General features: G+C 41.2%; 1 protein-coding gene across 1 annotated transcript in view; it reads left to right on the top strand.

The window, feature by feature from the left end:
* Trpgamma (Transient receptor potential cation channel gamma) overlaps positions 1–25,197 on the top strand; it is a 1,057,337-nt gene that overhangs the window by 744,403 nt on the left and 287,737 nt on the right. Inside the window, exon 4 of the mRNA XM_067147636.2 lies at positions 19,619–19,856. Coding sequence (XP_067003737.1) covers positions 19,619–19,856 — 238 coding nt within the window. The remainder of the gene's footprint in view (positions 1–19,618; positions 19,857–25,197) is intronic.

Below are 25,197 nucleotides of genomic sequence, written 5' to 3'. Positions count from 1 at the left end.
TGTTCCTCGGCTTTGTAATGAACCTAGGAGAGTAGAGAGAACCCGAGTTAATCTTACGCAGCTATCAACCAACAGAACAATCTTGAAGCCCAGAGCATATTCTAAGGTTCCAGCAGTCTCCGTCTGATACGGAAATAAAATACACGCGTATGTAAATCTCTCGCGAACCGGGTCATCGCCTGCATGATGTTTTATTACAGCTATAAAACGCATAGAGCAAGAATCACGGGCCACGTTATAGGCACAGCCTTATGCGAGAAAAGCTACTGGTGAATGTGTTACAGCGGTCTCTTGACAGTGGCTATGAAGTAATTTTAATTGATTGACGAATTCAATTAAGAAGAAAAACATCAGTATTAATCGCAATGTAGTTAAACAACTTCGTGTATTCTTCTATCGAGTAATCATAGATCAACTGTCTACGTTTGACACTAATAGGTGCCATTTCCGAGGCACACTTGACTATACCTAATACAAATATTAGGTATGAGTCTGATGCGACATAGACTTTATAATATAAAATATAGACAACCAAAGGCTCTTCCAAAGTGAATTAAAATGACTACACGTTATGGGTCGTGCAACTGCAAGCTTGCATTCGCGAAACAGTGGGTTCAAACCTCACCATTGACAGCCGTGAAGATGATTTCCCGTAGATATTTACGCAGGAAAATGACGTGGCTGTACCTACCTTAACTAAAGTCACAGCCCACTCCTTTCCAGTATTCACGCTCTCTTTTCCAATCATTGCTGAAAGCATTGTGACGTGAACAGCTAACAACAGCTCTTCAGTTTTAATTACTGTGTTCATGGAGTGAACGTAACTCATGGGGACTGCTGTAAGTATCCAGGTGTTAAAATAGGCAAAGATTTCCATTGTAGTAATCACATTAACGATGTTGTACATGAAATTTACAGGTATCTTTATTATGGTTATGAGGATGTTTACGGGTTTTAGTAAGGATGTAGAGGAGAGGTCGTGTAAGTCACTGGTAAGACCACATAGAATATGGTTCCAGTACATGAGACCTTCACCAGGAATATTTTATTCGAGAGCTGGGAAAGATCCAAAGGAAAGCAGCCAGAATTTTTTTCGGACAAACGAATAGATTTACGAAAATATTTGAGTCGGGAAGACTTTATAGTTAGAAGAGGAATATCTCTACTAAGTGGTATGTTTCGAGCTGTCACTGAAGAGTTGTCGTGGAATGGTATTAGCAGACGAATAAGAGTTACTGGAGTTTGCTTTACGCCCCACTAACTACCGGTACTTTTACGGTTTTAGGAGACGCCGAAGTGCCTGAATTTACTCCCTCAGGATTTCTTTTACGAGGCTGACGTATTTGAGCACCTTCAAATACCACCGGACTTAGCTAGAACCGAACCTGCCAAGTTGGGGTCAGAAGGCCAGCGCCTCAACCATCCGAACCACTAAAGCCCGTCTTCAGAAGTAGAATAGATCATAATATGAAGATAAAGTTGGAATTCCAGGTGACAAAATGGGGTTAATGTTCATTTATAGGAAGACAAATTATGGATTGGAAAAATTTACAAAGGGAGATATTTGATAAATTTCCAACTTTTAACAAGTTGCTTTACGTTGCATCGACACAGGCAGGTCTTATGGCGACGATGGGATAGTGATGAGCTAGGAGTAGGAAGGAAGCGGCCGTGGCCTTAATTAAGATACAGCTCCAGTATCTGCCTGGTGTGAAAATGCGAAACAACGGCTCCCAGGGCTGCCAACAGTTGGGTTTTCACCCAGGTGGCGGATTCTATACCAATTGTTTACAAAATCTTTTCTCAAATAACTTAAAAGAAATTCTGTCGATTTCCTGGCACGTAAATAACTGCTTGGAACTAAATTCCGGCACCTCAGCATCTCCAAAAACCGTAAATGTAGTTAGTTGTACGTACATTTATTATTATTATTATTATTATTATTATTATTATTATTATTATTATTATTATTATTACATTAAACGCGGAACGCAGAGGTGTAAGAAGGTGCTGGGGTGAATCAGTGGAAAAGGAAGTGACCAGAGCATAAGTTAAAGCTCTAAATTCTGAAATTTTATTTCTTTTAATTTTTTTAATTTGATAGAAGATTTGGAACAAATAACAGTTAAACAAAGATGAGCTCGTCATCTCTGATAACAACAGCGGGCTACAAGTCCAAAAATCAGGTACAATAACAGGAGAAAATTTTCCACACGATAATGTACAAGGGATGAGGCATAAGTTCCTTACAAGGTAATGCCTGAAAAACTTTACAGTCACTTCTGCTCAACAGTTCGTTACACACTGGTCTATACACAATTACAATTTAAACAGTGGTAACGAGTGCCCACATTCTAAATGGCCTTAATGAATGAAAGAAAGAAAGAAAGAAAGAAAGAAAGAAAGAAAGAAAGAAAGAAGGAAAGAAAGAAAGGGTTTAACATAATCGGCCATCAACAAAAGGCTAGGAAGCGAAACACTTACACTCCTTTACAAAAATTCTCAAACCCTAAGCGGGCTTATGGCCCGAAGTTGCAGAGCCTAAGACTATTCTACAGAGTGGTGACTAAACGAGTATTATTAAATTCCAAAACTGTGTTAAGAATTCAGAGGTTTTGAAAATGTTAGTTACCCCATACCAAGTTGAATGGGAATCAATAGAGGGTAATCACACTTTGTTCTCTTAGTTTACATGTTCCCCAGCCGGGATTTGAACATAGTCCTCAGACTTGCCGAAAATATACATGTATTGCACCCGCCCCCCTACCTAACTGGCACCGGCATGAGATCTACAGGGTCGCTGACAGGTCAAGAAGTAAGAAATAAATAGGCGCTGAACTAAAGTAAGCTTAGAGGCGTACAAGGGAGGAGAAGCGGGGCATATAACTAAAAATGAGAACACATTCGAATCTAAAATATTTAACTAACAAACCGGTTTATTGAACCTTAATGATAATGGGAAATGATGCATTAACTAACACTAATGAATTACATTAAAATTTACAAATGCTGGTTGTGGGTTGTTTGTGGACCTCTGTCCGTTATACGTGATAGAAAAGAGTACGTTATCGCGAAGCGATGTATCGTGACATATAGCGAATGGAAATTATATCATAACACTGAGGCTATATTATCGCTAACACATAAAACTAACATGCGTCCGACAACACGTCTGAGCAATCCCTATTCTAATAAAGACCTAGATTTCCCAATGAAATGACGAAAAAATGAAAATACACACATATGATACAACACCTGGGATCGAACCGACCCTCGCTATTCTAGGCATCGTCGAGCTGATGGACAAAACCACCACTGACCTTATGTACAACCACACATGACATAAAAACACATACATGGTACATGATATGCAAGAAAAATACGTAAAAGGCACTTGATCTTCCTTCTGACACTGTAGGCCTCCAATGCCTACGTTGAGCATCGAACTGACAACCTCTTGCGATGAAGGCAGGGTCCTGTAATCCCTATCTAATTATACTCATACAATAAACAACGATTCATTGGCAAACATTACCATTATCGGCCGGGTCGCTTGCTAATTATTACGCTGCTCTGCTGTGTTAGGTAAATCACATTATTTCTGCCGTTGAAAGAAACCAACTTCTCTTTAACAGCCAAGTCCTTCCTTCCTCCGCTTACGGGACATTCAACAAAAAAAAGAAACACACTGGGCCAAGGCCAGACGGCAGTCGACCGCCCTGAGGGTCAACACCCACATAACATTCCCTTTCCAAAGGGAACCGTAACATATCACTCGGAAGAACATCACCAATAGTTTGCGGTCTCAACAGACTCGCGCAAATCACTTTGAATTAAACACATATCTACCCAGCAGGATCAAATCATTCTTACAATGCGACTCCCGTATCATAATGGTAATCTTTGCCCGATTGTTATTATTATTATTGTTATTATTGTTATTATTACCATTATTATTATTATTATTATTATTATTATTATTGTTATTGTTATTATTATTATTGCCGTCCTACATAGCTTACCCACTACCTTACTTATGCAAGGTCATCGTGCGGAATCTATTCAGCAACTACAACACACTTAAGCACTCGCGCAGCAATTAACATTTGATTACTGCCTGCTAATTAATCGATGGTCGGCACACGGCAATACATTAATTAATTGATTACTATCCACGCGAATGGATGTTTGACACACGCTTTAGGATCATTTCCTGATAAATTTTATCATATAATCAATTCATCTTATCACTCCCTATCTAAGTATTTCAAATGGTGGAATTATTGGGGTTGTCACTCTGGCCGCTGAGTCTCGTAGTGACGTGCCTTGCGTACAGTAGTACTTACCATTTTACATACCATACACTTATCAAATTAATGAATACTCTAATAACTACTCTCATTGCACTCCCATAAACTAATTATTACTGGTCTTCTGACGCAAATAAACAAACAGAACCTCCCAAGAAAGAAATAAATGAATGAATCTCTATCCCATGCAAAGCTAAAGTATTATATTCCCTTAATTATTTACACTCGATTACTCAGACCTGTAGTCGGTTTCCTAAGCTAAGACTTAATTACTACGCGCCCATTCCGGCGCTCTATTTCAACAGGACTACATCTTTAATCTCTAATAGCGTCAGTTTACTATAAATATTCCCATCCCTTCTATGCATGCCAGATATTAGAACTTTGTACTCATCTCTATCACATGATGATGCCTTCGTCAACTCGGGAAGTCCATCCTGAGCTTACTCCTACTCCATGGGCACCACGGTGATGACTTCCATTACCAGTCCATCTTGAAGTTGATGAGCCATTGTTTGATGATAGTGGAGCCGCTAGCACTTAATCCTGTACAGACACAACGTCACTGTTTAATCCACACTCCGGTTAACAACGTTCAATGTGAACGTCCGGTCACGATCTCATATGCGACTACGTAAGATTATTATATTATAGTAATCATAATAATATGACTTTTCACGTCACGGTTTTCCAAAAAGTTAACACTGGCGTCACAGAGATCAAAACTAAACTCTGTTTATGCAAATTGTATTATTTCAGTTAAAAGAGGAATTAATTTCACTTGAACAAAGGCCTAACGAGGGCTCAACCGAGCATAGCTTCGCCGTCGCTAAGCCGCAAACCCCGACTGACGCTTGTCCCTTCCTGCAGTAGTTTTTACTAGGAAGCGATACCCCTTCCACTAATTTGTGTAGCGCCTATTCCCGGCGTACTCGAGGTAGGATAGTACGGGTGATCGGTGACCAATATCTAGTTGGTGCGATTGAGACATAACCACTCAATTATCCTTCGGTGAATCTCTTTAAATTAATTAAAATATGTTCTGCTTCCCCTACCACACGGGGTGAACTCCCGATCTCGAGGAGCTGTCGTGAGACTAAACAGATGGCCCAGTACTTTTCCACGCAGAAACCACACAGTATTCTTTCTTCTTCTGAAAGTTATCACGGAAGAGGACATTAAACACTCTAAATAAATGTCCCAATGACATTTATCCCTTTCAAATCGGGAGACGACCCCTTAATTTGAGTTTTATTAATTTTCTATATCGTAGGTAATTAAGTTGGCCAGTCCGATTCCAAGATGGCCCCTATATTCCGTTTCGAAAAAGTTAGTTTCCCCTCATTCTGTGAGTCTTGAGGAGGGATGTCTTCTCTCGGGTGATGCCACAGGGAATCCCCATTCGTAACCCCTCCCGGGTCTAAGTTGGCTTGGCTTCATCTGCGGGGCCCCCGCTACACAAAGGATAATGCTGCGCAATAAGTCGCAGACAAAGAAATCTCGCAGAATAATTTTAAAATACACAATTTATCTATCTCAATGGTATGAATATTAATTAGTTTCGGTATGACCTCTATTAATGATATGAATATTAATCATTTTCAGCGTTCTTTCCCTTTAATAGCATTGCGTGCGTAATTACGGAGATCGATATCAACCTAAGGTCCTTGGATCATGCCCCTGTCGGGTTCATATTCCCCTCTCCCCGAGAAGAAATGGGTACAGGCACTGGACACATTTCGTCGCTAAATATTCAATTGGCAATATCGATTCACAACTGTTTCCAAACCTTTGCTTTCTGGCGAAGTTCCTGGTTCTCTCTTTCCAAATAATATGCTATCTGACGCAATGCTTCTCTGTAGTTCTGCAGGTACTGACATTCTGGACATTCTTCATCCCCAAGATCTCTCTGTGAAAACAAATTCTCCAAATAATTGACTTCTTCGGCTTCCTCATTTGGTCCCGACTCTTCATCTGACACGTCACGTCGATCTTCTTCTCCATCTTCCTCATCGTCTTCTTCTTCCGTTGCCCCAAGTTCTTCAGCGTTGTCCACGTCTTCTAAGTTGCCTCCGGACGTATGGTACAACTTCAGATTTGCTTCGTTGTAGATGGTTTCGGTCGCGCCGTCCATGCTTTGCACCTTGTACGCGTTGTTGTCGACGTTCTCGGAAAGGACCGATGTACAGTTCAGCGAACTTGTGGTAGAACTTGTTAGGTGGATCGGAAACTGTTGGTCGTTTAACGAGAACAAGTTCCCCTACGCGCAGTGGTCGATGGTACCTCTTGTTACGGAGACGACGTAATCTTCGTTCTGCTTGGGCCTTCAAATGTTTTGCTGTCTCCTGTATGAATAGCTCAACCGATAGCCTAGGATCCTGCGGACATTTTAAGACCTCGTGCCATGGTCTCTTCGGAAAACTGTCGAAATGAATCACTGACGGAATTTGGCCGTTGGATTCGTGGATCGTGCCGTTGATACTTTCTGTGATAACAGGAATCACGTCCACCCAACGCCAATGTTGTCTAGGACAGTAAATACGGCAAAACGTTGCGATTTCTCGCATTATCCGTTCTGCGGGATTCGACTCCGTATGCCTAATTGAACTTAGATGGTGTTTGATGTTTAAGTTGTCGATGTCTCGCTTGAAGTTTCCCGATGTGAACTGCGACCCATGATCAGTGAGGACACATTCGGGCTTGCCCATACGTGGTATGATTTTAGCCTTCAACTGATTTATGACGGCTCTAGTGTTTGCCTTCTGGATTGGACAGAGAGTGACGAATTTTGAAAACACATCCACGCATACCAAAATATATTGAAGCCCTCTCTTTCCCTTGGGAAGTGGTCCGTAAAAATCTAAAGCGAACAGTTCCCGAGGTTTGCTTGGCAACAACGGCTTCGGCCTTTGCTTAAGTAGGTATGGATTGGGCTTTACTCGTTGGCAAATGTTGCAAGTAATGAGCACCTGCTGAACAGTTTTCCTCAAATTTTTCCAGATAACATTTTCCAGAAGTGCAGCAATCGCTTTATCTCTCCCTGCATAACCTGTAACGTGATGAGCGAGCCAAACTAAATCAACCTGCAACGTCGTTGGAACCACGATCCTGAATTGGGTGTGGTCCTCGTCCACGAATTTATGCAGCATACCATTAAAAAATTGGTACTTCTCGGACCTTTTCTGAAGTTCACGGTATTCATCCGTCCCTGGCTGTATTCTACGTTGGAGGAAATCGATCAACTTCTTCATTTCCGGACATTTCTGCTGTTCTTCACCAATAGTCCGCAGCCTTTCTATGATTTCGCGGTCCCCTTGTTCTATCAACTGTATTTGGTTAACCACGATAGGTTCCGGATCTGGATTTCTACTGAGGGCGTCTGCAATTACATTTGCCTTTCCGGCGCAGTGCTCAACTGTAATGTCGAATTGCTGCACAAACAAGCACCACCGGCTGACTCTCTCGCTTGTATATGCAGATTTCATCATGAACGTCATAGCTTTGTGATCCGTCCTTAACACAATTGGATACCCATAAATGTATTTCTTCCAATGGTTAAGAGCGGTCACGATCGCGAGCAACTCCAGTTCGGTCACGGTGTATTTCAACTCATGCGACCTTAATTTGCGACTCATGAAAGCCAAATAGGTGATCCTCTGTTCGGGTTCGGGCGTCTCTTGATATAGTACTGCCCCAACTCCTATAATCGACGCATCAGTTTGCACAATAAACTTTTGTGTATAGTCCGGATATCCTAATTTTACACTATGGGCCAACAGATCCTTTGCTTTAGCAAACGCTTCATCGCATGCGAGGTCCCATTTCCACCTATTGTTTTTCTTGAGGAGATCTTGTAATGGTGCAACTATACTGGTGTAGTTCGGACAATGATCCGCGAAAAAGTTACAAACTCCTAAAAATTGCCTGACATGTTTCACCTTCGTCGGCTTTGGAAAATTTTGAATTGCCTTTAATTTAACAGGATTGGGCATAATTCCTTCTGAGTCGATCACATGACCTAAGAATAGGATACTCCTTTGGCAGAAATTAGACTTGGGTAGGTTCACCTTGAAGTTGTTCCTTTCTAAATCAGCTAATAGTTTATCAAGTTTCTCCAGGTGCTCTGGCAAAGTTTCTGATGCAATAAGGATGTCATCCACGTACCTCACCGTAAACTGTTTAACTTCGTCACTGAGGTTACGATCTAGTGCCCTAATGAGCGCTGCCCCTGCTGTTTTCAATCCGAAAGGTAACCGGTTAAAAACGTAGGTTTTCCCGTCAAACAGAAACCCGGTCAAAATTTTGGTGGCTGGGTCAAGTTCTACGTGATGAAATGATGATGTCAGATCAACTCCACTAAATAGTTTCATGCCCCGGAACTTCTTAAGGACCTCTTTTATACACGGGGCCTGGTCATACTCTGGGATTAAATCGCTGGTTTATTGCTCGCGCGTCGAGGCAAACCCGCAACGAACCGTTGCCCTTCTCCACCACGACCAACGGATTCAAAAATGGTGTAGGTGATTTTGATATAATTCCGTTATCTTCCATCTCCTGTATAATTTTCTTCACTCCAGCGTGAAACTTTTCAGGTATCGGATATGGTCGTTGCCGGAATGGTTCCCAATTGTTGACGACTAAGGAATATTTGAAATTTGGAATTTTCCCTGGACGTGAACCAAATACATTTTCATGTCTCTCTATGACTTTCTGTAATGTGCCTTTGTCTTCCTCCCCTATCTTCGCTTCGTCGATCTTTTCTTGGACTAAGTCCGCCAATGATGGTCCTTCATTCTCCGCTTCTAACTTGAAAATCATCCCTTCAAACTCCTTGATCATCTCGTCCCGATAGGCATCCCAGTTTGGGAAGCAATCTCCTCCTTCTTGTTTCAATTGTTCTATCTCCATAGTCCAAATTTTCTCCTCCCCGTGTTGTCCCTCGAAGTCGTTTAACCTTACATCTCCCTGAATTGAATCGTTCCTGAATCTAATTTCATTCTTGTCCATGTCAATGACCGCCTTGAATTCCCGAAGAAAATCAGCTCCAATGATGATATTATATTCCATTCTAGTCAGAATTATAAATGGATGTGATATGAGGTTGTTCCCAATTTCCAAATCTAGATAGGCCTGACTATTGCATGTAGTTGTGCGGTCCGGAATTATTCCTCGAACCTTAATATTGGAAATCGGAATGATTGGAATACGTTGCTTCGATTCCAGTTCTTTAACTAATACTTTAGATACCACGCTGACGCTCGCGCCTGTGTCTACAAGGCAACGAACCAGCAACTGGTTGACACGGACATAAATGACGGGTAACGCTCTAATTGGTTTTGGACATGCCTGAATGGGATCTTCAACGAGATCATCGGGCTGGACTATCCAAGATGCGATGGTCACGGACGTCCACGGTTCCCCCTTTGCGTCGGTAGTCCTCGAAAATCCGACTATCTCCTCACTCGGTTTTCCTAATTTTTTTAGCTGACCTCCGCCTCCACTTGAATATGGTGGTGCGCGGGGATCAAGATTACTGGCACAGTTTGCAGCCTTATGTGCCTGAAGTTCGAGGCTCTCTGCCCCTCGACATTCATCCGACTTAGCAAACTGCTGCATCGAATCTTTCCACTTATCGTTTCCGGCCTGGGTATCTCGCAGATCTCTGACGTAACGGCGTGACTCATTTCTTCTGTCGTTTAGGTCACCCCGATAATATTTTCGCGGCCTGTTGTTCTGTCGACCACGGTCATCCCAGTATGAATTGGGTGTTCTCTCGTAAAGTCGTCGCCCTCGTGCGCCGATCCGTCCGTGGTTGTACCTTCCTGACTGATACCATTGACTCCTACCCTGGTCATTTCGATACTTCCATTGGTGGTTTTCCCACTTCGGAGATCGCCAATCCCTACTATTCCTGTTCGGGCTGCCTATCTGAGCGTCAGTCTGAGTACTTATCCCCTGAGTACTCCGGTTTACCGACTGATCTAGCTCTCGAACATTTAACGTGTTGATGGCTTCTACGTTTCTAGCTCGACCGTGCCCGACGTGAGATGTCTGATCCAACTGTCTTAACACGTGCTCGGCTTCCACTGCCGTACGAATATTTGCCGCAATCAACATGCGCTGGACGTCAGCTGGGAATTGCCTCGTAATGGCGGTTATTAATTCATTTTCTATCGGCGGGCTGTCCAGTTCACGCATCTTCACCAGCTGAGACGTGAAATAGTCACAGAACCTCGTGGGTCCTCCCGAAGCGTACCTCCTCGAGTAAAGCTCTAACCTCAGCCCTTGCTGCGTGTCCAAACCCCAGTATTTTTCCAAAAATAGCTTCTTAAAGCCTTCGTAGCTATCGAAACAGTAGCGGAAAGCTTTAAACCATTCAAGGGCCTGGTCTTCCAAGAATTTGTCCACTACTCGTAATTTCCTATCCGCTGGTACCCGATGATCCGCCATATAATCATCTACCTCGCGGAGGAAACTTTTTGGCGTAGTCCTAGTGCCTGGTTTGAATTTTTTTGGCTTATCGTCCGCCGAACGTAAGAGGATATATATAGGTAACGAATTTTGGCCAAGCAAGGTCGACGTCCTCTCGTCCATCGCCGGTAACTTATATTCTTTATTGCCAGGTAGTTGTTCTTTGAACAGACTGTATCCTAACTGGTGCGATCCGCTACCTAATTCCATTTTCTTCATTCCAGCTGTTTCCATTTTGAAATGTGGTTCATCCTGAATGTCTAATTTCTTCATTCCCTCTATTTCTTCGCGAAGTGCGTTAATTTGTTCTTCGTGGATCTCCAATTTCACCATCATTTTCGAGCCTTTCTCTTCGCTCCATTCGTGGATCTGTTTAGCAGTCTCTCCTACTATTAGTCCTGACACTTCCTTCCGTATCCTGGCAAAAGTTAGTTTCGTATCGGACTGCGCTGCTTGCGATACCGACGTAATCTTCTCGTCCAGGGCCTCGATTACCGCCAATGCTCTCTCCGTCCTTTCTTCAACGATCCTGATATTTGTCTGATTGTCCTCGACCTGCTCCCTTATCTCTTCGATCTTCGTGTCGCGGTCATTCGCTTTGGACCTGACCTGTTCCATTTCACCATTCAGCTGATCGATTTTCCCTTTGACATCCACGATTTCGTCATTCACGCGAGTTATGTCTCTCTCGATACTGGTCTCAACCTGATCAAGCCGCTCAACTATTCCCTCGACATTTATTTCAACAACGGCATTGAGCTGAGAAACCGCGTCTATTTTATCGCTTAGTTCCTTAGCCCCCTTTTCGCATTGTTGCTGAACCTCCTGAATTATGTTCATTAAACTACTGCATTTCTCCTCGATCATCTTACTAGTCTCGGTTCGGTTTTCTTCCAATTTAACCTCAAAATGTGTTAATTTACCGTCAAAGTTCTCTAGTTGTTCTCTGACCTCTGCACGCCCCTGCTTGCATTCATTTTCAAGCGTCTTAATATCGTCCTTCACGCTGTCCCTAATCTGCGCACTGTTCTCCTCCATCTTATTTTCAAGCGCACTCCTGCTCTCTTCCATTCTATTTTCAAGTGTCTTAATATCGTACTTCACGCTATCCCTAATCTGCGCACTGTTCTCCTCCATCATATCTTCCATCGCCTTCCTGTTCTCCCTAATCTCCGCCATCAAAGCCCGCATGGCTTCACTATCCATGTTGCTATCCTTTGAGATGACAGGACCCCCCTCGCTAACGTCGGCATCAACAATCCACAATAATATATAATTATTATTTATTTTAAAAGAAAGGATTCCTCTATCCAAACTTTACGTTCTTCCAGCTTCAAATAATTTTTACTTTAATCATCATTGCAAATTAAGCCTCAAAAGCGGCTATCATTGAAGCTGCCTAACTGCCTAACATCATTAAGGTTCATGAAATTTATATGAAAATCAACGGGAAATTTCCGAAAATGATTATAATATTAGCCCTCAAATTCAGTTAATAAAGTTGCCGGTTGACCTGTGATTCTAAAATTGGGCTCGATTCTAAATACCAACACATGTGGTATAGTGCAGTAAATCAACCCATGCCTTCAGCATTGAGGTCCTTCAAACACACAAAGTCATCAGAATCTCAAACTGAACCCATGAAATCAACGTACTGCCACTCGAAAAAGAAAAGTAGGCGTGAGGTTACCTCTTCTCATCCACGGTTATACTAACGTAAAATATATTTCCTAATAACAGGTTGTTTGGTGAAGAAACACGCACCACTGGCTAATATCCGTGAATAGATATGCACTAAGAAAGAGCCACTATTCACTTCGAACCTCACTTATGGGAAATTCATTTTATTGTTTCCCGGGATTCGAACTAATCCCCTTGAATTTTGGATACGCCCCTGCTGACGCGAATGTCATGGCTCTGCCCATCTCATTGGACCATGACTGTGTTCTCATTCATAAAACGATTTCAGATGGACATCAAGGTGTCACTTATTCAACTATAATGAACTGGGCCTCGCGTGGAAATGTCAGAAGCAGACATGGGTTACCAAAATAATCGTGCACACTCCTGGAAGCCGCACAAGTATGCCTTGCCTATTAATCAACACAACACGCCCCTATCTTCGCATTAATGGTATGCAATAAGTGGGATAATTATGCGCCTATTAAACCGTAAAATATGTCCCACCTGGAGCGTCATTTTATATGGCAGGTAAAGTAAATATGCGCCCCTATTTAACAGTAAAACACGTCGGACGTTGGGCCGACATTTTATATGGCGCTATGGTACCCCTTTACGAAATTTCGGGCCGCACGTTGCTCGGCTACCATGTCTACTATGGCACTAAATTTCCTAAATCTGGGTAGCCCTTATTTACGGACATATCGAGCCCCACAGTTCACTTACGCCCTTATATCTAGCCCAAAGTTGGACGCGCCATTTTGTATTTGCACCCGCCCCCCTACCTAACTGGCACCGGCATGAGATCTACAGGGTCGCTGACAGGTCAAGAAGTAAGAAATAAATAGGCGCTGAACTAAAGTAAGCTTAGAGGCGTACAAGGGAGGAGAAGCGGGGCATATAACTAAAAATGAGAACACATTCGAATCTAAAATATTTAACTCACAAACCGGTTTATTGAACCTTAATGATAATGGGAAATGATGCATTAACTAACACTAATGAATTACATTAAAATTTACAAATGCTGGTTGTGGGTTGTTTGTGGACCTCTGTCCGTTATACGTGATAGAAACGAGTACGTTACCGCGAAGCGATGTATCGTGACATATAGCGAATGGAAATTTTATCATAACACTGAGGCTATATTATCGCTAACACATAAAACTAACATGCGTCCGACAACACGTCTGAGCAATCCCTATTCTAATAAAGACCTAGATTTCCCAATGAAATGACGAAAAAAAATGAAAATACACACATATGATACAACACCTGGGATCGAACCGACCCTCGCTATTCTAGGCATCGTCGAGCTGATGGACAAAACCACCACTGACCTTATGTACAACCACACATGACATAAAAACACATACATGGTACATGATATGCAAGAAAAATACGTAAAAGGCACTTGATCTTCCTTCTGACACTGTAGGCCTCCAATGCCTACGTTGAGCATCGAACTGACAACCTCTTGCGATGAAGGCAGGGTCCTGTAATCCCTATCTAATTATACTCGTACAATAAACAACGATTCATTGGCAAACATTACCATTATCGGCCGGGTCGCTTGCTAATTATTACGCTGCTCTACTGTGTTAGGTAAATCACATTATTTCTGCCGTTGAAAGAAACCAACTTCTCTTTAACAGCCAAGTCCTTCCTTCCTCCGCTTACGGGACATTCAACAAAAAAAAGAAACACACTGGGCCAAGGCCAGACGGCAGTCGACCGCCCTGAGGGTCAACACCCACATAACATTCCCTTTCCAAAGGGAACCGTAACATATCACTCGGAAGAACATCACCAATAGTTTGCGGTCTCAACAGACTCGCGCAAATCACTTTGAATTAAACACATATCTACCCAGCAGGATCAAATCATTCTTACAATGCGACTCCCGTATCATAATGGTAATCTTTGCCCGATTGTTATTATTATTATTATTATTATTATTGTTATTATTGTTATTATTATCATTATTATTATTATTATTATTATTATTATTATTATTGTTATTGTTATTATTATTATTGCCGTCCTACATAGCTTACCCACTACCTTACTTATGCAAGGTCATCGTGCGGAATCTATTCAGCAACTACAACACACTTAAGCACTCGCGCAGCAATTAACATTTGATTACTGACTGCTAATTAATCGATGGTCGGCACACGGCAATACATTAATTAATTGATTACTATCCACGCGAATGGATGTTTGACACACGCTTTAGGATCATTTCCTGATAAATTTTATCACATAATCAATTCATCTTATCACTCCCTATCTAAGTATTTCAAATGGTGGAATTATTGGGGTTGTCACTCTGGCCGCTGAGTCTCGTAGTGACGTGCCTTGCGTACAGTAGTACTTACCATTTTACATACCATACACTTATCAAATTAATGAATACTCTAATAACTACTCTCATTGCACTCCCATAAACTACTTATTACTGGTCTTCTGACGCAAATAAACAAACAGAACCTCCCAAGAAAGAAATAAATGAATGAATCTCTATCCCATGCAAAGCTAAAGTATTATATTCCCTTAATTATTTACACTCGATTACTCAGACCTGTAGTCGGTTTCCTAAGCTAAGACTTAATTACTACGCGCCCATTCCGGCGCTCTATTTCAACAGGACCACATCTTTAATCTCTAATAGCGTCAGTTTACAATAAATATTCCCATCCCTTCTATGCATGCCAGATATTAGAACTTTGTACTCATCTCTATCACATGATGATGCCTTCGTCAACTCGGGAAGTCCATCCTGAGCTTACTCCTCCTCCATGGGCACCACGGTGATGACTTCCATTACCAGTCCATCTTGAAGTTGATGAGCCATTGTTTGATGATAGTGGAGCCGCTAGCACTTAATCACACAACGTCACTGTTTAATCCACACTCCGGTTAACAACGTTCAATGTGAACGTCCGGTCACGATCTTATATGCGACTACGTAAGATTATTATATTATAGTAATCATAATAATATGACTTTTCACGTCACGGTTTTCCAAAAAGTTAACACTGGCGTCACAGAGATCAAAACTAAACTCTGTTTATGCAAATTGTATTATTTCAGTTAAAAGAGGAATTAATTTCACTTGAACAAAGACCTAACGAGGGCTCAACCGAGCATAGCTTCGCCGTCGCTAAGCCGCAAACCCCGACTGACTCTTGTCCCTTCCGGCAGTAGTTTTTACTAGGGAGCGATACCCCTTCCACTAATTTGCGTAGCGCCTATTCCCGGCGTACTCGAGGTAGGATAGTACGGGTGATCGGTGACCAATATCTAGTTGGTGCGATTGAGACATAACCACTCAATTATCCTTCGGTGAATCTCTTTAAATTAATTAAAATATGTTCTGCTTCCCCTACCACACGGGGTGAACTCCCGATCTCGAGGAGCTGTCGTGAGACTAAACAGATGGCCCAGTACTTTTCCACGCAGAAACCACACAGTATTCTTTCTTCTTCTGAAAGTTATCACGGAAGAGGACATTAAACACTCTAAATAAATGTCCCAATGACATTTATCCCTTTTAAATCGGGAGACGACCCCTTAATTTGAGTTTTATTAATTTTCTATATCGTAGGTAATTAAGTTGGCCAGTCCGATTCCAAGATGGCTCCTATATTCCGTTTCGAAAAAGTTAGTTTCCCCTCATTCTGTGAGTCTTGAGGAGGGATGTCTTCTCTCGGGTGATGTCACAGGGAATCCCCATTCGTAACCCCTCCCGGGTCTAAGTTGGCTTGGCTTCATCTGCGGGGCCCCCGCTACACAAAGGATAATACTGCGCAATAAGTCGCAGACAAAGAAATCTCGCAGAATAATTTTAAAATACACAATTTATCTATCTCAGTGGTATGAATATTAATTAGTTTCGGTATGACCTCTATTAATGATATGAATATTAATCATTTTCAGCGTTCTTTCCCTTTAATAGCATTGCGTGCGTAATTACGGAGATCGATATCAACCTAAGGTCCTTGGATCATGCCCCTGTCGGGTTCAGTATATTGAATAGAACTTTTACATAAAAGGAAATAGGCTTGTAATCTTTCCCTCGAGCTATCTGCCGGAGCTATCACATAAAATTCTGCGATTACCTTGCTTGCTAGGCCTTCCTAACGCCGATCTACGGCCACTGCCACCTTAATACACGCCGCACGCGATCATCTGGAGCGATGAAGATGACAGTACGGCCTTTAAGCGCCCAGCTTTTATAGCATTTCGAGGGGAAGTTTCCCGAACTCTTTACAGATAGACTGGATGCCAGTATACGCCCCCAATTGTAATTGGCTAGAGAAATAATCCAAAAACTCCTAATTGGTTAATAACTAAGGAAGAAGGAAGCAGTAGCAGTGTTGATAACTTTGATACATGGAAAAAAATCTACAAAACTTAAGATTTGCCACCAGTCGCAATACAAATTTCTCAATAAATTAGTTAGAGTCCGACCCGCTAGGGGGAGCAGCAAAACCGATGATAGAGACATCTAGCAATAGGAAATCCAAATATCTTGTATAACAATAGTTCAAGTTCCATAACACAGATGGGGTTATAGAAGGCCCACAGTTAACAGGATGGAGAAGGTGTACCCCCGGTTTTATTATTATTATTATTATTATTATTATTATTATTATTATTATTATTATTATTATTATGTGGAAGAGCATTCTTAGGAAAAGAAATTTGCTCACTTCAAACATTAATATAGGAATTAGAAATATGTTTCTGAAGACTTTCGTCTGGAGCGTGGCATTGTATGGACGTGAAACATGGCCAGCTCAGAAAGAAAGAGAATACAAGCTTTTGAAATGTGCTGTTACAGAAGAATGCTGAAGGTGAAATGGATACATCGAATCACGAATGAATAGATACTGAATCGAATTGGTGAGAGGTGATCGATTTGGCTAAATTTGACGAGAGGAAGAGATAGAATGATAGGACACATCTTAAGACACCTAGGACTTGTTCGGTTGGTTTTTTGAAGGAAGTGTAGGCGGTAATAACGGTAGGGGCAGACCAAGTTATGAATATGACAAGCAGATTAGAGCAGATGTAGGATGCAATAGTTAACGTAGAAATGAAAATTTAGTACAGGATAGGGCAGCATGGAGCGCTGCATCAAACCAGTCTATGGACTGATGACTCAAACAACGCTATTATTATTATTATTATTATTATTATTATTATTATTATTATTATTATTATTATTATTATTATTATTAAAAATAATGACCACTACATACCATACCATTAGTTAATACCTTTTCGTATGCCTATTAACATTCATTCAGGTACTTTTCCACATAATTTTATACTTATTTAAATCGGTTATTTGTCGTTGTAGGGGACATTTTTTGTTGACTCTCGTCGTAGAAATCTGCAGCCTGAAAGGAAAATACATTTCTGAATCGTCACGTGATAGTCACACGTTCAGTATTGTTCAAGTGCTAACACTCATCCAGTCCTTTAGCAGGCAGCAGTTCGACCACCCTCCATACAGTCCTAACTTTGCGCCTAGTGACTACCAACTCTTCCTGCGAGTTCTTCGGCAGCAAGCGTTTTCATACCGACGACGAAGTGAAACCGACGATTCAGAAATGCCTCTCCTCCCATTTATTACCACCATCATGATCTCTGTAGACGTCACACCCATCTCCCCTTCAAGTGCTGTTTTCCCACAGTGCAACGTTGTCCATTATATCTAACTGACATAATATTCCAGGTATCCTTAAAGCTTTGTTCGATGTTCTGTGGTGTAACGAATTCCCACTCGCGAACGTCGAACTATCTCTTCGTGTTCAGTGGTGATTCCAGGCCGTGTCCAACAATCTGCAACCAACCATGACACTTGAATGATATCTCTGACATCTTGTCTGCGGTAACCGTCCAAAATTCGGCAATTTGAATCATAAGGACGGTGCCAGGAATAGTGGAACACAGCCTTTTGGGGATGTATTACCATCTAATATCAACAACTTCCTTACACGATAAAGAAATTCAGATATTACTCTTGCATCCAAGAATTAATTTTCTTCTTAAGGAAAAGAGCCAACGGCTATAGCCGTGTTGAAACACCGGATCCCGTGAGATCTCCGAAGTTAAGCAACATTGGGCGTGGTCAGGAGTTGGATGGGTTTTCCACGTGCTGTTGGGGGGGGGGGGGTAAGGGAATGGAGGAGCGGAAAGGAATTGGCCAACCTACCGCACGTAAACTCCGGCTCAGGAATACCTCTGCGAAGGTTCGGACCTGCCTTCAGGCAGAATAACCCTTACCTTACCTTAAGGAAAGGACGTTAAATGTATAACATACACTGCCCTTTCTCTTTCCTACTTAATACCCACGTTCTGACCCCCCCAATTTTCAAAGTTTATTTTCTTCCTTCCTCCATTTCTTTAGTTTGTCTGTTTTTAAGAAATATAGGATCTTCACTGGTCAATTTTTCTCGCTTTTCCACGTATTTTTGGGGGTCATAGAAATTAATAATAATAATATTATTTGGTTTACGTCCCACTAACTACTTTTTATGTCTTCAGGGACGCCGAGGTGCCCGAATTTAGTCCCGCAGGAGTTCTCTGTCGTATCTGAGCACCTTCAAATACCACCGGACTGAGCCAGGATCGAACCTGCCAAGTAGGGGTTAGAAGGCCAGCGCCTTAACCGTCTGAGCCACTCAGCCCGGCGGTCATGAAAATTGGCCAGGAGTTTAGGACCAGGTGCTTTACCGTTACCACGCGCTGATCTTGTTGACAATCCTATAAATCTTTGTCGAAATTCCAACCAATACATTTGAGTTGGGAATCAGACGTATCTAAATCGCTACACTTGTGTCTCCATGTAGAAAGAGTTACTACAGACTGAATGTTGAAAGGCAGAACTGTTTATCCTATTATTATTATTATTATTATTATTATTATTATTATTATTATTATTATTATTATTATTATTATTCTACTTCCTACTTCCCCGCACTGTGGTGGAGTCCACGTAAAGGCATATCTGTTTATAATGGGAATATATCTAATGTTCTTGTTAAGAATCTTTTCCAGCTTCAGCACCGAATACTTCCAGTAACTTAACAGTATAAAATAAGTATATTTGGTTATGCAATGATCTGGTTGTCTGTTGACAGGATGCTGCAACGTGCGCAGGAGACGGAGTACATCAACATCAACTGTGTAGACCCTCTCGGTCGGTCCGCGCTACTTATGGCTATAGACAACGAGAACCTGGAGATGGTGGAACTCCTCATCGAACACAAGGTGGAGACTAAGGACGCTCTGCTGCACGCCATCTCCGAGGAGTTCGTCGAGGCTGTGGAGGTGCTTCTTGACCACGAGGAGACGTTACATCGCGAAGGCGAGCCTCACGTGAGTAACATACTGTAGCTATTACTCCTTCTGTTAACACATAGGTTATAATTTACAATTTGCTTCTTGTCGCACCCACATAGATAGATCTTATGGTGACGATGGGATAGGAAACGGCTAGAAGTGGGAAGGAAGTGGTTGTGGCCTTAATTAAAGTACATCCCCAGCATTTTCCTGGTGTGAAAGTAGGAAACCACAGGAAACTATCTTCAGGGCTGCCGATAGTGGGGTTCGAACCCACTGTCTCCCGGATACAAGCTCACAGCTGCGCGACCCTAACCGCACGGCCAACTCCCTCGGTGGTTATAATTTACAGCCCGGATGCTGAGACATTAGAATGCAAACTTATTGAACGAAGTAGCAAGTATACTCTAGCCCAGGGGTTTCCAATTTGTAAGGGCTCGAGGGCCATTTTGGAAACCTTAGTCATGTTCGCGGGCCGCACTTGAATAGCCCAATTTTCGTAAAATTCTGCAAATAATACAGAAGTACCACTGTGAAATAATATGCATAGTTCAATTGAAATGAGGGTTTGATCATTTTAATTGTTTAAAACATTATTTTAAAATTGCATAAAAGAGTGAAATTTGGGGCCGGGCTGTGTGGCTCAGACGGTTGAGGCGCTGGCCTTCTGACCCCAACTTGCCAGGTTCGATCCTGGCGCAGTCCGGTGGTATTTGAAGGTGCTCAGATACGACAGCCTCGTGTTGATAGATTTACTGGCAGGTAAAAGAACTCCTGTGGGACAAAATTTCGACACCTCGGTGTCTCCCAAAACTATCTAAAGTAGTCAGTGGGACGCAAAAATAACAACATTATTACTTGAAATTTGAATTTTAAATATTTTAAAATTAAAAATAATCTGTTGAGAACACGTGAATACTTGAAAAGATGAACTAGTATTAAAGAATAATTAGTTCTGACTTGCGTCTATAAGGTGTAAAAAAAATGAATACGTTTTTGAAGGAGCTAATAAAAATGTTTGTGACTTTTCTTCACATTATTTTTTACAGTGCTCTCGCGGGCCGCAAAAAATGGCTTCGCGGGCCGCCATTTGGAAACCCCTGCTCTAGCCCGAAAAGTTCTGCTATGAGATTTGCATAGACATTAGAGGTACGACTTATAGAACTACTCTTGCTACATTATGGAAGAACGGGTTACAAGACACTTCCTATTAACCAAATTAGTTTGCATTCCAACTTATTACAGCTTAAAAATCCGATGTCTACTTGTTAGTGCTTGAAAACATAGGCTCTTACACCCTATTACGGAAATTGACTTACCTCGTTCTCTTCTTTGTAAAAAAAAAAGGTTAGTACGTTTTATTTTAAATAGAAATGTACTATAGATGTCACTAACTGTATTGCTATATGCACCTGAGTGCATTAAACTTCCAATGAACAGACCTCGTTCCATGTGATGCCTTTCATTTTGCATACGAACCTGAAAGTACAACAGTAAGCAACTGACATCATGCTACAGTCAGCGATCCCTAAACCTGTAGTACTGTAGCCACTTCTAGACAATATTTTGGCGTCCAAACTTCTTTTCCTACAGCTAACACTATCGCTGTATTGTTGGAGACACAACTAATTCACTACCTAGAGAGTTGGCTACGCGGTTTAAATAACGTAGCTGTTTGCTTGCATTCGAGAAATAGTGGGTTTGAATTCCACTGTCAGCAACCCTGAAGGTGGATTTCCGTGGTTTCCTATTTTCACACCAGGCAAATGTTAGGGTTTCACCCTAGCAAGGCCACGGTCACTTCCTTGCTACTCCCACCCAATCGTCGCCATAAGATCTCGCTGTGTGGGTGCGACGTACAATAAGTTGCAAGAAAACGTGGTGCACTCCGGCGGCTGTTCTAGATTGATGGTATGCTTGTGTTCCAAATTACGTCCACATTGAGCAGTCATTTCTGGGTGCTTAACCTTTTTTTGTCAGTGAGTGTAAAATACGTTTCTAAGGCTAAAAGCGAGCCAGCCATTACAATAACATACACTCTCCACAGAGCAATCAGGGTAAATCGAGCATGATAATACGGTTGACTGTTGTGCAGGCAGTAGCCAAAGGGGCCATTCAGAATTACTATGTAATTTACAAACATCCGCCCGTGTTGCAAAATCGATTCTTAAACAAACCTTTCGAGCAAATTAAAACCTCTCAGCTCATAAGGAATATTAATATTAATCCTAATCCATGCAAATAATATCTATATATGTACGGTTCCTTGAACTCAGTCATTGCTATGATGAATAGAAGATAAAATAATTATACATTGCTAAATAAAGTAAAGTAGATTTCTGATCGGAAAATATAGGTTAGTGGATTGTATGACACATCATTTCATATTCGTTTAATTTTCTTAACGTTTCTTTGAATGGCGTTGTTAGCTAAAAAATAAATTTCCATACCCCGTATTTTGGTACATAATTAGTTTGTGCAATGCTACTGTCTTTGCTAATTGTACTTGTTCCGGTATTTGTAAGGTATATTTCCTCATATTGTCCTTACTAGCAGTACTTACTTACAAGTTGACTTTCATCTCTCACTTGCTTGTCACTAAGACGGACGCAGTTTGAATCCTGACCAATTCACGTGAGATTTTTTAAATGAAAAGTTTTGACCCTAAATTTTGAATTCCACATGAAATTGGAGGTCCAGTGACTGTGATCCCGGTGTTAACAGTTATGTAAATGTACAAACTTGCTTGTTTTGACTTGTTTCTCTAGGTTACTGCTTGAATATGGCTTGTTAAATGCGTGGCATTGCATATGTGTAAGAGAGAATTTACTTGCCTGCAAAAATTCGCTATGTGAAATATTTCGGTCTAAAACTGTGACCGATAAGGTTCTATCATGTAAGGTGCAATATTGTGCAAGTAATTTCAAAGTATTCTCCCTCTTGATGATGTATGTGCTGCGGGTCAGTATTTATCCCACAACATTATAATACAGCGGTTTTCGCAGGCGCAACGACGACATTCTCTTAGAGAGTTGAGTATTGTTCCTACAAAAGGAAATATAGAAAATGGTATTTGCGATTATTTTACCATGTGGTTGGTACAGCAGTGATAAATATAGTACTTGGATTTTGTATAGAAAATTAAATGAGTCTAAGCAAGAAAATTATAAGATCTTCAACCACAAAAATGCATTGGTGTTGCGCAAACACTTCGTCAGACTGGAAAACGGAATTCCAAGCGATGAAGACCAAGTTTGGACATCAACTAGAGAAAGGGAAACCTCCAACATATAAGGAAGGATTCTGGCAACTACTTGGCACTGTGGAATGAAAAATGTACAACAGGCAGTTGGAAAAGGTACCCATTCATTGCATGCGAAAAATATTAAGTGAACCTCTGTTTGAACAGAGAAAAAATTTATTTCGAGGCTTTTCATGCTAATTAGCTGGAGTGAAATGTAAACATTAAACAGCACTGAAACTATACTTATCTACAGCATTCTGGGAATTTGTAATGTGGTAGTAGACTCTGTGATAATTACAAAGCTCTGCATGTGTCAAACATTCAAAACCCGTCATATTTAGACTTTTAATTTACAGGTATTGTTTAAAATATTCAACTTCCTTAAACGTTTTCAATCGTGAAATTACCAGCGCTTCACCCCAATGTCAATGGATTGCCTCACATTTCAAAGACGCCGGCGGCAAGGCATGAACATTTAAGAACAGTGAAATGTCCGAAAACCTTTTACCGCCTTCGCTAATTGAGAGAGGGAAATATCAATTCCTGCACATCATACCTCAGGCTCGAGTGGATGGTCGCCGCGAATGTGGAAGGCGGGACTAGACAATATCAAGGAATGGATACGATTTCGATCAGAAGAACGAATTTTTAGAACCGCTGTAGATAGACACAGTATGAAATTTCCAAATTGGTAGTCAACCTCAGGGATACCTGATACGGTACATACAAGAAGAAGAAAAAGAAGAAGAATAAAAACAATCCTGCTGCTGGAGGAGAAAATTCGAAATAAGATTTGAATATCTACATTGTAACTGTTCGCTCTCCTATGCTTCACACTTGAGGAGACGAAAGTAATACCTGGGGACACATGAATATGAATATAAACTATATGTGGCTTGCCCGCAAGTTGCCACGCAAATAGAATCAATTATCATTCATGGTTTCCCATTTCTCTATGTAATGTTTGGGCGCCAGCGTTACAGTTTTAAACAAAACTGTAAAGCAAAATTTATATTTACTACCATAGAGACTTATACTTAAATCACAGGGGTAGGATTTTAAATAATTAACCATTAAATATCGCTTGAGAAAGAAAATTAACGCAATATAAAATAAAATGAATTTATTATACAAAAATGAGATGAATCAGAAAAGTTCCTTTAAGCTTGGAGGGATTTTAGAATTTACGTTACTGAAGATTAACTGCTTCTTGCTTTATCTAATTGAGGCTCACCAATCACAGCTTCCGTTGAGGTCATCTGGATTCCGTGGTTACTCGTTCCCCCTTCTCGTTGTAGAATTGGCTCCATGGACATCCTTCCTTCCTTCTGTGATATGGTTTGGGCTATCTGGACTAGCACTCCCTAATTGCCTAGTGTTTAAATTAGACATTGGCCCTGTACTTATGAAAATTGATCACCGTTGATCGTAGGAAGAAAAAATTCAGAGATATGAATTTTTCCATGTTAGCAGAAAACTCAATCCAACTTAGCTATTCTACTGATACAATATAGACTTGTACCAAATTCCGTGGACTTGAACTACACCTAGTTCTTCGTCCAGAATAATTACTGAATATATCACAAGCCGTAAGCTTGTTTCGTCTCACCCTGATCCGACAGCATCACAGCAGCTAAGTACTGTGTCGAAGAGACAACTCACTGTACGAAAATAACTATGTCTCGAAGCGACCACTCACTGTCTCAAAAATCAATAAAGTAGTTGTGTTTCTGGTAGCGTCGTGAGTCAGGGTTGCTCCGCGCTAGATAATATATCCTCGGGCTCTCCCCACTCTTGGTAGCAGCTCAATACCAAATGTCAATACAACGAAGCATCTGATTCGTAGATCGCATTATCATCTCCCTCTCTTCATGCTTCACAAGTATTCAGTAGGCGTGGCGATGATGTAGATGCCTGGCTTGTTAGTCTCCCGCGCGGGCCGCTGTATACTACCTTTGCTCATGAGTTAAACCCTTGAGTCATCCAACTTCCCCGCTTCAAGAATACTTTTCCGTGTACACAAGTATGAGATGAAATGACACCAAATCTGTCTTAACATTGACCATATATACACTACCCAATGAATTCCTATCCTACATAATATAATAATTTAAATAATAATTGATGTTATAA

This window comes from Anabrus simplex, chromosome 5, assembly GCF_040414725.1.
Source record: "Anabrus simplex isolate iqAnaSimp1 chromosome 5, ASM4041472v1, whole genome shotgun sequence".
In the NCBI taxonomy this organism is placed as follows: domain Eukaryota; kingdom Metazoa; phylum Arthropoda; class Insecta; order Orthoptera; family Tettigoniidae; genus Anabrus; species Anabrus simplex.
This window is presented reverse-complemented; position numbering and strand designations above follow the sequence as displayed.